This window comes from Anabrus simplex, chromosome 5 (assembly GCF_040414725.1).
Source record: "Anabrus simplex isolate iqAnaSimp1 chromosome 5, ASM4041472v1, whole genome shotgun sequence".
Classification (NCBI taxonomy): domain Eukaryota; kingdom Metazoa; phylum Arthropoda; class Insecta; order Orthoptera; family Tettigoniidae; genus Anabrus; species Anabrus simplex.
In genome coordinates, this window is record NC_090269.1 from 48,905,856 (window position 1) to 48,918,448 (window position 12,593).

Below are 12,593 nucleotides of genomic sequence, written 5' to 3' on the forward strand. Positions count from 1 at the left end.
CCGCTCAGATCAAATGAAATGCCCTTCTTACAGGAAGCTAATATTAGAGGCAAGGAAGTTGAATTTAAACGACCAATAATGGACATACTACAGGCGAATCTCATGAGGAAATCCGACAGTCATGACATTATGTATGCGACAGCCTTGGAAAAGAAAGTAGACTTAGTGCTTGTTAGCGAGCCAAACAGAAGGCGAGTAGCTGAAGGTGGTTGGTTCATGGACAAAAGATGTGATGTAGCCGCTGCATATTTTTTAAATGGAGGTGCTAAGCATAAGGGCAGAAGAAGGATATTTGTGTATTCAACTTCAGCAATATCAGATTTATTGTTGTTATATCTCTCCTAACATCCCGTTTGATATTTTCAAAGCTGAAGTAGATGTAATAGTTCAGGACTGTATGGGGTCAGGTATCGAATCTATCATTCTCGGAGACCTAAATGTCAAGTCACCTCTGTGGGGGGCACCAACTGCAGATCGTAGGGGAGAATATTGGGCAGAATGGATAGCGACCCTAGACTTGGTGGTTCATAACACTGGAATCTTACCAACTTTTTCCAGAGGGAACTCAGTCTTTCATAGACGTCACCTGCTCAACGCAGGGTATAGCATCATTCATTGTTGACTGGGAAGTTATGGAAGATGAATCTCTCAGTGACCATCGTTTTATTTATTTTCAAGTTAAGGGATCGAAGAAGCTTAATGATATCACGAAAACGGTGTGGAACTATAATTGGGAAACTTTTAAAATTGCAATCGAGTGGATGTCACAAACTGTAGATACAGTGCAACATACTCTAAAAGATGTAACTGCTGTTCTCAAAGATGCTTGTAGGACCAGCCAATTGAGGGGTTCAACAAAGTATAAAACACGAGTCCCTTACTGGTGGAACAATGAAATAGACATGCAAAGGAAAGACTGCAATCGCAAGAGACGAATTCTTACAAGATCTAGGAAAAAAATCAGCCAGGTCAACTTAATACAGTTAGAAGCTGACTATAAGGCATCAAAGAGGCAACTAATGAAGCTAATAAAGGATTCTAAGAGAAATCTCTGGCAAAAGCTATGCGAAGATCTAGACAGTGATATCTGGGGGGCGGGATATAAGATAGTGATCGGTCGAATAATCAACAGGGTACCAGTTCAGGTCCCAGCTGATAGAATGAAAGCCATAGTAATGGAGTTGTTCCCATGTACTAATGACAGACTTGAAACGAAATCAGATTTTTGTGTTGCAGAACCGTTTACTGTGGTTGAGTTACAAGAGGTAGCATGCAATATGAAGACTGGTAAGGCACCAGGTGTAGATGGAATCCCACCAGAAGCCATCAAGTATGCAGTTGAGGTGGCACCTGATTGGATCTTATCAGTCTTCAATGATTTATTAAAAAAGCGTGAATTCTCCGATGAGTGGAAAGTAGCCAAGCTAGTGCTGTTATTGAAGGCAGGGAAACTATCATTAGATCCATCAGCGTACAGGCCACTTTGCTTATTAAACACCTTGAGCAAACTTTACGAAGGATTGATTAAAACTAGACTGGAGAAAGAACTTGAACAACAGGGAGGACTTTCTTCGAACCAGTTTGGATTTAGAAAGGGTAGAACCACAACTCAAGCTATTGAGAGGGTGATTCAGATACAGGCAGAAAGCAGTGAGAAATGGGCTGCCTTGATAACGCTAGATGTCAAAAATGCTTTTAACACTGCTTCTTGGAGCATTATTTTGAGGGAACTTCGTAGGATGAACATTTCTCGGTATCTACAACAAATAATTGTTAAGTACTTCAAAGGACGAAGAATACGACTTCATGATTTAGAAGACCTTGAAATGAGTGCTGGCATTCCACAGGGATCTGTCCTAGGACCCACCTTGTGGAACATTCTATATGATGGTGTCTTACGCCTGCAGCTGACAAAAGGGACAACATCTATTGGTTATGCAGATGACCTTGCAATAGTGGTAATAGAGAATGTAGAAGAACTGACCTTCTGAGTAAATGAATCACTAAGACGAGTTAACCTTTGGATGGTAAATAATAAATTGAGATTGGCTCCACATAAGACTGAGGCTGTAATTTTGAAAGGTTCCAGGAATTGGAAAAATATCCGTTTCTTATTAAATGATACAGTGATTATCCCAGGGAAGTCTGTACGATACCTTGGGGTTCTTATTGACAGGAATTGCACATTTGGTGCACATGTGAAGGCAGTAACCCAAAAGGCAGAGAAGAAGGCATCGGCATTAGCCAGACTTATGCCTAACATCGAGGGACCAAGAACAGTTAAGAGACAGATTATGTGCTCTGCAGAATATTCCATTTTACTTTATGCTGCACCTATCTGGCACAATGCTCTCAGGAGGAAGATTCACCGAAGTGCTATGGAAAGAGTTCAGAGGAAAATGCTGCTCAGAGTTTCCTGTGCATATCGAACTGTTTCGACAGCAGCTTTACAAGTTGTAGCTGCCAGTATTCCCATTGACCTCCTCGTTGTAGAGAGAAAACTTTGTCATGAAAGAGGTGCGACTATATCTGCTGAAGAAAAGAAAGCCTTGAGGAACCAACTCTTACTAGACTGGCAAGACCGATGGGATGGCACAACCGATGTTGGCCAATGGACAAAAAAGCTAATACCCGACATAGGAGACTGGCTTAAATGTAGACATCGGCAGGTAGATTACTATCTGTCGCAGATCCTGACAGGACATGGAAGATTCGGCGTATACGCCATGAAGATGGGAAAGACGCAGGAAGATGGTTGTCGGTACTGTTCTGAAGGGGATACAGTAGAACACACTTTTTTCTACTGTGTTCGGTGGGAAGAAGAACGAAAGAAAGCCTGCCAACAACTTGGGCCGACGACTCACGCCAGGGAATCTGGTTCAGATTATGTTAGAGAGCCCGTTTGCCTGGAACACAGTAAAGGCAATGGCGACAAGCATTATGGGGATGAAGGAAAAAGAAGAGAAAGGAAGAAAATAATATACATCCCTCCATTCTTATGTCATGCCGACAAGCAGTTCCAGAATGGAATGAGTGAAGAGGGCAGGGGTTTTTAGTTCGTGGAAATCCAACTCCCACACAGAGTGGTGTCTTTAAAAGATTTTCCCCTGCAAAAACTACTACTACTACTACTACTACTACTACTACTACTTTGCAGACATATCGATTTAACACAACAAAAGCTGTCTGCAGGTCAATTTTGACTTTCCGTTTATCCTCCTTGGGCGATATATAACTGAATTTTTATTTTGTTGTGTAAACTAAATGTGTCACCAGTAATCTTTAATGTACTGACATTATTCGACATGGAGTGTCGAATGGACTTCTTTTCCTGCCCTTCAAAAAAATCTGACTAATTCTACTGGGTTTGAACTCACAATCTTGAGATCAAGAGGCCGATGCTCTACAACTGATCTAGAGACGGAGCTAAATGAACACTGAATTTTTATTCAATAATGTTTCTGTATAATTATCCTATGTTTATTTTTATATGTGCATGAGTGCCAGTGAGCCTCCGTGGCTCAGGCGGCAACGCGCTGCCCTCTCACTGCTGGGTTCCTTGGTTCAAATCCCGGTCACTCCATGTGAGATTTGTGCTGAACAAAGTGGAGGCGGGACAGATTTTTCTCCGGGTACTCCGGTTTTCCCTGTCTTTCATTCCAGCAACACTCTCCACTATCACTTCATTTCATCTGTCGGTCATTAATCATTGCCCCTGAGGAGTGCGACAGGCCTCGGCAGCTGGCACAGTTCTTATCATACCAATATAAATGGTTCGTTATTGGACATTATAAATTTTCCAGCTAACTCATTCCTGGTTGCCAGTGTTTCGCCCTCGTGTCCTAGGTTGGGCTCATCAGTTGGTACCTGGCACACCTACCAAGACGCTGGGAATCAACATCTATATTACAATTCTTATCCTCGCCGCAAGATGGGGGCTTAATTCATTCCATTCCTGACCCGATCACTGACTGGAAAACAGGTTGTAGGTTACATGTTATAATTCTCATGTTTAGGTCCGTATTGAAATGTACAATGAAGTCAAATAAATATTAAAGTTTATTTATTCCACCTGTTCAATACATAAAATAGATAATGAATTAAATAAAATTATAGGGACATGTTTCTCCCTTTAATTATGGGTATCTTCAGCCTTAATCTCAAACTGAAAGTTGATTAATCAGGTACCTGATTGTAATTAACTTACATATGAATGTGAAGGAAATGTTGGAAATGTGTGAGTGAAATGGTGTACAATAGTTATGAAATTCTTAATATCGGTCCCCATTAATTTCAAAAAACACAACTTCTGCCCTACCCATAGCCACAACTCAACCACTACCAACACATAAACTTAACATCCCTCCTAACCCCCCACCTCCACCACATCCACCTCCCATATCATCGCACCGTTATAATACCAGAAGCACAAGTAACAACTACTGATTAACTCTATAATCTCATACTTTTAATACTAAATTCTCCTCCTTTTTGCGGACTTCTAACCAAAATTTCTATTTAAAAAAAAATAAAGGAAAATTAATGAATGAATTTGAAAATATTCTATATATTTTTAGTCCAATACTAGAACAAAAATCTTAACCTCAATAACATAGTTGAAGTAAAAAATCCATTATACGAAATTTTACCAAAATTACTGCAATCACTAAATTTAAATCAACATTAGATCCTAATAATATTAAATTATTAACTTCCAAGCCCCCATTAATTTCAAATAACACAACTCCTGCCCTGCAAAAAGAAAAAAAAAAGAGAAAAAAAACTTCTTACCATCAAACTCTCTTCCTCACTCTTACGTACTCTGAAAGGACTAAACTTACCTTTATAAAAAAAAAAATTCTTTGCTTCACCAAACTATTAATGCTACAATTTGATTTTTTATACCATCAACCCTTTACAGAACACCTTTTAGCAAAATTAACTGAGTCCTTATTGAACTTTATAATTTTGGATGTTTACTGTCACACTTTCCCTCGCTCCCGCATCGTATTTCAAGAGGAAGGCTAATCTTTCTCCTCACAAAAGATAGACTATAGACTGGTTCTAACTTATATTTGAATTCCACTTGATACTGATGATATCGTTTCTCTTTATATTGTTCTAAGAATTGAACTCTTTTTCCCGTTACCCACCACGGCCATTAACATATAAATTTAGCACACCACATCAACCCTCTCGTCCATTAATCTCACATCATCTATAACACTAGTAACTTAAATATCAGTCATTTCAACGCTACCATAGCAACTATTTATTACTATTACAATTGAAAATAAAAGAGATTACACACAACGTTTTCTCTCCGAATCTTCCTTACGTCAACCAATTTCAACGTTAATAAAGTGGTATGTGGTTTTACACACTTCGATTTCTTTTTAAACTCTCCTTTCATTCAAATTCATTCTTTAACACGTAAATCTATTGTTACAGACTTCAATCCAAACTTCCCTTACGACTCTACACAAGAGACTACAGCCGTTCCTTCCTGCTAACATTTAACACAGCAACTTACCTTCAAGCACTCTTCTTCTCTCATGCTTCTAGAAAACTACAGTTTCATCACTTCACATTTATTATAAACCCATCTTGATGTGATTATTATAGTGTCATTCAATGTTTAAGATCCAAAAGTTTCCTCTAGTGTATAAACTCACGACTACTTGTATTTTAAACTTCATTAAGGCCTCATTTCAAGAATTTCTTATCTACATTCAAGAAAGTGTATAATTTTATGAACATTTGTATTTTAGACTTTATTAAGGCCTGATATTAAGAATTTCATAACTATTGTCAACCATTTCGCACATTTCCAACATTTCCTTCACATTCATATGTAAGTTAATTACAATCAGGTACCTGATTAATCAACTTTCAGTTTGAGATTAAGGCTGAAGATGCCCATAATATAATTTTATTTAATTCATTATCTTTTTTATGTATTGAACAGGTGGAATAAATATTAATATTTATTTGACTAGGTTGCAGATTTTCGTTCATGAGTGCCAGTAAGTTTCAGCCAGACATTGGTGATGGCATTCAAGATAACTTACTTTAATTATAAAATCATTAAAAACAGTAATGAAGGAAAAACTATTTTTAAAAGTAAGAACAGTTATGTTAATGAACATATTTTGCCTTTGTTGTCTTCTATTGGCCTTTGTTCATTTTTATCTTTGACTTAACTTTCCCTTCAACATTGCAGTTGCTTAATAGAGTTTATAAACTAAGGTGTAAGATGTTCCTAGCCCCAGAATTTAACCAGTATCAGTGCAATAGCCTACCTCGTGGGCATGATCGTTAAGGTGTTAAGTCTGATTACCGTTGTTAGCTGCTTCGAGTGCCGTTTGTGGTATACAAGTTCTAATCACTGGATTGCTCGCCAAAAGGCTGGGCTTAATTTCTAACCTCTCTGCAATATTCATATGGAGTGAGGGCATATGACACAGTTGATAGAGATTCAACCTTCGGATGGCGACATTAAGCTTACAGCAGACCCCTTGGTGTTATTCGACAGGAGTAGGCCAACACTGGGTTTCACCCTCTCCCTACCTCGTCATCATCATCTTCTTCATCATCACCACCACCACCACACACCCACACATGCATGTCGACCATAGGCGTCAAATAGAAATACCTGTGCCAGGCCTCTCCAGAGGCCACATGCAATCAGTCAGTCAATCAAAGCAATAATTTTCTGGTCAAAAGTTTCTGGCTCTTTTGAAATGAATCATGTTAGATCATACAGAAAGTTCTAAGTGTTTCTTAGGTAGAAAATAAACATTCTTTTGTATTTAAGAAAAATATTTTCACTGTAAACCTCTCTGAAGTCAGACATTTCATGTGTTTATAAATTGTGTTAATATATTTTTTAATCACTTAACATTAGTCCCATTATATAAAGAAAGATTGGAATATGAATAGAAACGTAATGGGATAAACATAGCGACTGGTCACTGTGTTTATCCTATAATAGGGGTAATTCCTATTTTTAAATATGACTTTATCCCTCTGTGGATTAGTAGTGGAGCATCAGCCTTTAGATCTGAAGATCATGCGTTCAAACCCAGCAGTAGTAGTCAGATTTTTGAAGGGAGAAAAAAATACCTATTCTTCACTCCATGTCACATGTTGTTGGCTTGGAATAAATTTCCAGTGGCACTTTTGGTGTTTACCCAACAAAATTAATTAGAACTCTGCCACAGATTGCCCAACAAAGATCAGTTTCTGTGCCATCTGTTAGAGTAAAGCGGAACTTTACTATTGACATTCATGTAGCATACATAGTGTAAAATCAAAATGCCTGCTCACAGTAGCTGAGGCCATTCATTTTATTTATTTGTTAAGAATTTAGTGAAATAATCTTTGAAGGTACATTCATCTGACGTATTCAGTCCTATAGACTTGGTTTTTTAAGACTTGAGCCGGGATGAGTGTCTGATAAGATTGAGACGCTGGCCTTCTGACCCCAACTTGGCAGGTTCGATCCTGGCTCAGTCCAGTGGTCTTTGAAGGTGAAATAATCCATGTGAGGGTCCCATACAGTGGAACCAAACTCTTAATTTGGGTCTTACCAGTGATATATTCCCTCCCTTCACATCCATACTATGCTGTGAGCTTGCATCCGGGAGATAGTAGGTTCGAATCCCACTATCGGCAGCCCTGAAGATGGTTTTCCGTGGTTTCCCATTTTCACACCAGGCAAATGCTGGGGCTGTACCTTAATTAAGGCCACGGCCGCTTCCTTCCAACTCCTAGGCCTTTCCCATCCCATCGTCGCCATAAGACCTATCTGAGTCGGTGCGACGTAAAGCCCCCTAGCATCCATACTATAGCTGCTAAATACCCTCATAACCGTATGAAGAGATCTGTAACCTTCCTCTACTGTCCCATTAATGTGATTACCCCAATGAAGATCTTTCCTTATATTAACTCGTAAGTACTTCCATCAACGGAGTAATTAAAAAAACTGAGAGAACTTTTCCTCTTGGTGAAACTTACTTATAATCTGACTTTTCACCCATTTACCATCATACCATTGTCTGCTGTCCATTTCAGAACATTGTTGAGTTCTTATTGGAGTTGCTGACAATCTTGGACATTTGTATTACTCTATACGGTATGATATCATCCTCAAAAAGCCTAATCTGTGATTCTAGTTCATTAGTCATATAATTATATAAACAATGGTGTTATTCCACAGAGCATCGGAACATCCGTTACAGTTGGAGACGGAGGAGGAGGGAGAAGTGGGGGAGGTTAATCCTCCTCTATCCCCCAAGGCTTCTGAGGTAGCACCTGGTATTGGGCTAGATGCTGATGGATTTGATTTGGCAGCCGGAGGGACATGGATTTATCCAACCAACTTTCCCTTGAGAGATTACCAGTTCAATATAGTGAAAAATGCTCTATTTAAGAACACCCTTGTTAGTCTGCCTACTGGTAAGTTTGAACAAAATATATGTAAAACTCATTACCGCTATCAGATCTTAGGAAATGTGTCATGTTTTAATGTATTATTTTAGTTAATAATCTTCAGTGTAGAAACTTGTGTTTTTTCATCAAGTTTTGTTAATTATTTGCATAACTGACTGATGAACATTTTGTGGAATTTTGAACGGTTTCGTGGGTGGGCATTAAAAACAAATGTGTAGTTAACGACACATTGTTGAAGTGTAGGTAATGAAGGGACTTAATTTACGAGGTGCATGCTTTCTTCAAGAGAGAAGTGTCTGCTGGCAACCCATTATTTATTATTTAACTTCTATTACTCTTACAATTCTGGCGTTATCTATCCCCGTACTTGGAATTGTGAAAGTGTTAGTTTCTTAATGAATCCACATTTTACGAAATGCTTTTACCTCCTCTGTTACGTTTACCAGTGCAGTATTATATTGGTGATTCTTATTAATTCAAACTCTCATACATTTTCCTTCAATTTTGGTGTTAATTTTAAAACAGTACAAGCTTGCTAAGTTTCAAACCCAAATAGTGAAAAGTACATATGATTTTTTTATTCATATTGGAACATGAAGAGAGATATACCTGCATCAGGCTTGAGGCTAGATTCTTCTGTAGGCTTGCATACTATATTCATAGAAGCTTAGGCAACTGAACTGAATTTATTGCTGTTGTTTCTTTTCCAAGAATATTAAAGTAACTAGCCTGTAATTTGACAGTCAGGTGGAATGCACACAAGCTTCAATACGTGGCATCATTCATGGTGACCACTAAGAATCATTGCGTTGTATGCTCTTGGACAGAGACTGTGGTATTCAGTGAGCTAGCATTTGTGTGGTATTTTAAACGGTTTCGTGGGTGAGCATTAAAGGCAAATATGTAGTTAACGACACATTGTTGACGTGTAGGTAATGAAAGGACTTTAATTACGAGGTGCATGCTTTCTTCGAGAGAGAAGTGTGTGTTGGCAGCCCATTATTTAATGTTGCCAAATGTGGTGAACTGGCAGTTGCAACGTGTAGCATAAGCCGTACAGCTGTGCAACGTGTTGTTCCGCGGTGGAAAATTATTGGAACATACCTTGGTAACCAATGTTACGTTCTCCAGGGGAAACGAGGCAAAGCAGAAACTGATAATGGGAATGGACAAATTCAACCTAAAGGTGCTTCATCATAAAGTTTTGGGGAGTTTCCTCCAACAAGAAATGAATAAAACTACAGGATTTGAGGGAAAGGAAATGTCTATACTAAGAATTTTCAGGTATTTGGGAGAATATTGCATAAATTCATCTTACATGTGAAATAGTTTACTTGAATTAGCAAGTAAATAAACAGCAAATAATTTTATGAATCATGAAATCTTATGTTACAGATTAGATTCAAGTAAACGTAATGATGCATAAATTTAATTACACTACCCAGACACTTAATTTATTCAGAACGTGGCAATTGCACAGAAAGTAGCTCTGTCTGTCTCTGTGTGACAATTCGCCACATTACACGTTGGCTATGTTAGTTAGGGTTATTAACGTTAAATGAGCATAACATTTTCTGGTATTAGCACAGTATATTATATTTATTCTTCATCAAAATAAGTACATGTATACAAAGTACATTTTTATATTGGATACATTTTAAAAGCAATATGAAATAAAACAAATAAATTGTTATGTACAACAAATTAATCATTATGAACAAATAAATCATTCTCTATAACAAATCGCTCTGTACATTTTATTTTCTAACCTTTTACTTACAGCACTTAATACAGGGTAATTCTAAATGATTGTCGAGGTTTCGTGTTAATTTTTTCTTTTAAACGTGGAAAACGTACCATTTTTATTGTTGCAGTAACGGTTAGACAAACTCTCAAAGTTTTGTTTTACATCAATTGTAGTACATAAGTTACCACCAGATGGCAGTAATAGCAGTGTTGAACAAAATGGCGGTTAGCGATAAGGAGAAAGCTTTTTGTACTCTTGAATTTCATCAACACCGATCCGTTACCAGAGTCCAGTGCCATTTTGAGACAAAATATGGGAAGGAGCCTCCTTCCGACAACTCTATTCGCAGGTGGTATGCACAATTTGTGGATACAGGTTGTTCGTGCAAAGGGAAAAGCAGTTGGCGTCCCGCTGTTTCAGAAGCGGATGTGAATTGGATTAGGGGCGTTTATCTCCGTAGTCCTAAGAAATCAACTACGAGATGTAGCGGGGAACTGCAAAGTTCCTCAAACCACAGTATGGCGTGTGTTACGAAGGCACCTAAAGGTAAAGCCATATTGCCTACAATTGCGTCAAGCTCTAAGAGCTAATCCCCCTGTGGGTGGGGGTGGTACAATAACACCCACGGTATCCCCTGCCTGTCGTAAGAGGCAACTACAAGGGGCCTCAGGGGCTCTGAACTATGGAGCGTGGGTTGGCGACCACGGGGCCCTTAGCTGAGTCCTGACATTGCTTCCACTTACTTGTGCCAGGCTCCTCACATTCATCTATCCTATCCGACCTCCCTTGGTCAACTCTTGTTCTTTCCGACCCCGACGCTATTAGGTTTGCGAGGGCTAGGGAGTCTATCACTTTCACGCCCTTCGTGGCCCTTGTCTTACTTTGGCCGATATCTTCATTTTTCGAAGTGTCAGAACCCTTCCATTTTCCCTCTGATTAGTGTTATATAGAGGATGGTTGCCTAGTTGTACTTCCTCTTAAAACAGTAATCACCACCACCACCATCTAAGAGCTAATAACAAAGCCCTACATTTCAACTTTTTCATGGCACTGCAGAAACGGACTGAAGAAGATGATGGTTTTCTTGACAGTAGTTTTCAGTGACGAAGCTACTTTTCATGTAAGTGGAAAGGTAAACAAACAAAACGTTTGCATTTGGGGTGCAACGAACCCCCATTGTTATGTGGAACATGTGCAAGACTCTTCTAAGGTGAAAGGTCTATGGCCCATTATTCTTCAATGAACAGACAGTTACAGGGCTGACTTACCTGCACATGCTCACAGAATGGCTGTTACCCCAGTTGAGTGACGACAGGGATGATTACATGCTGCAACAGGATGGTGCACCACCTCATTTCCACAGGGAGGTTAGAGCATTATTAAACCAAGAACTTCCACAATGATAGATGGGATGCGGAACGGAAGGTGATCTGATGCTCTTACCCTTTCCACCACGTTCACCAGATCTTACACCATGCGATTTCTTCCTGTGGGGATATGTTAAAGATCAGGTACTTGTTCCTCCTCTACCGGTGGATATTCAGAAAGTGAAGCAGCGCATCCAAGCCGCCTTCGAAAGCATCATCGTTGCCATGTTGACTCGTGTGTGGGAAGAGATGGACTATCGAGTAGATGTGTGTAGAGTGACACAAGGTGCACTATCGAGCATTTGTAATGTATGTCAAAATAACTTTATGAGTTACAGTACACAATACTGTAAAACAAGATTAATGTTCCTACATCAGTTGCACTGTGAGTTATGAATTTGTAACCCCGACAATCATTTAGAATAACCCTTTATACTTTATGACCTATTTAGATATTCCTCCACAGAATAAAAACAATGGTATGCCAGATATTCCATTAATAATCTTTCAAATCTTTTTATTTTGATGGCAAATTTGATGTCCTGTGGTAGTTTGTTGTATAATTTGATCCCTATGTGAAATATTCCTTTTGATATAGAATTGTATTTGTGTGTAACAGTATGTATGTTGGTTTGTACCTTGTTTATGGTTATGAATACAGTTATTCATTTTTAGGGAACTATCTTCATTCATTAAACTCTGTTTTAAAAGAGCGATTATAAATTTCATATTAGAGCCCGTATTATCAAAGTATCAACTTGTGAAAATTTAGATTTTATAATTCCACCTTTACAATAATGTAATTGTCTTTATTAAAAAGACTACATTAAATTACATTAATTTAATTTACATTAAATAACATTAATTTAATGTAGTCTTTTTAATGAAGACAATTACAGTATTGTAAAGGTGGAATTAAAAAATCTAAATTTTCACAAGTTAAAAAAGCGATTCAAATTATTGTAGATTTTGAAAGAATTGCGGTTTGTTTTTAAGCTTTATGGTTGATCTGGTAATCAGTTCAC

The 12,593-nt window shown here is 38.3% G+C and overlaps 2 protein-coding genes across 2 annotated transcripts in view; both read left to right on the plus strand.

Moving 5' to 3' along the window:
* The window catches only part of LOC136874315 (uncharacterized), a 35,735-nt gene extending 27,407 nt beyond the window's left edge, over window positions 1–8,328 (plus strand). Inside the window, exon 4 of the mRNA XM_067147958.2 lies at window positions 8,222–8,328. Coding sequence (XP_067004059.2) covers window positions 8,222–8,313 — 92 coding nt within the window. The 3' untranslated portion in view covers window positions 8,314–8,328. The remainder of the gene's footprint in view (window positions 1–8,221) is intronic.
* Fancm (FA complementation group M) overlaps window positions 8,316–12,593 on the plus strand; it is a gene marked incomplete at its 5' end in the record, with an annotated part of 94,037 nt that continues 89,759 nt past the window's right edge. Inside the window, one exon of the mRNA XM_068227763.1 lies at window positions 8,316–8,460. Coding sequence (XP_068083864.1) covers window positions 8,316–8,460 — 145 coding nt within the window. The remainder of the gene's footprint in view (window positions 8,461–12,593) is intronic.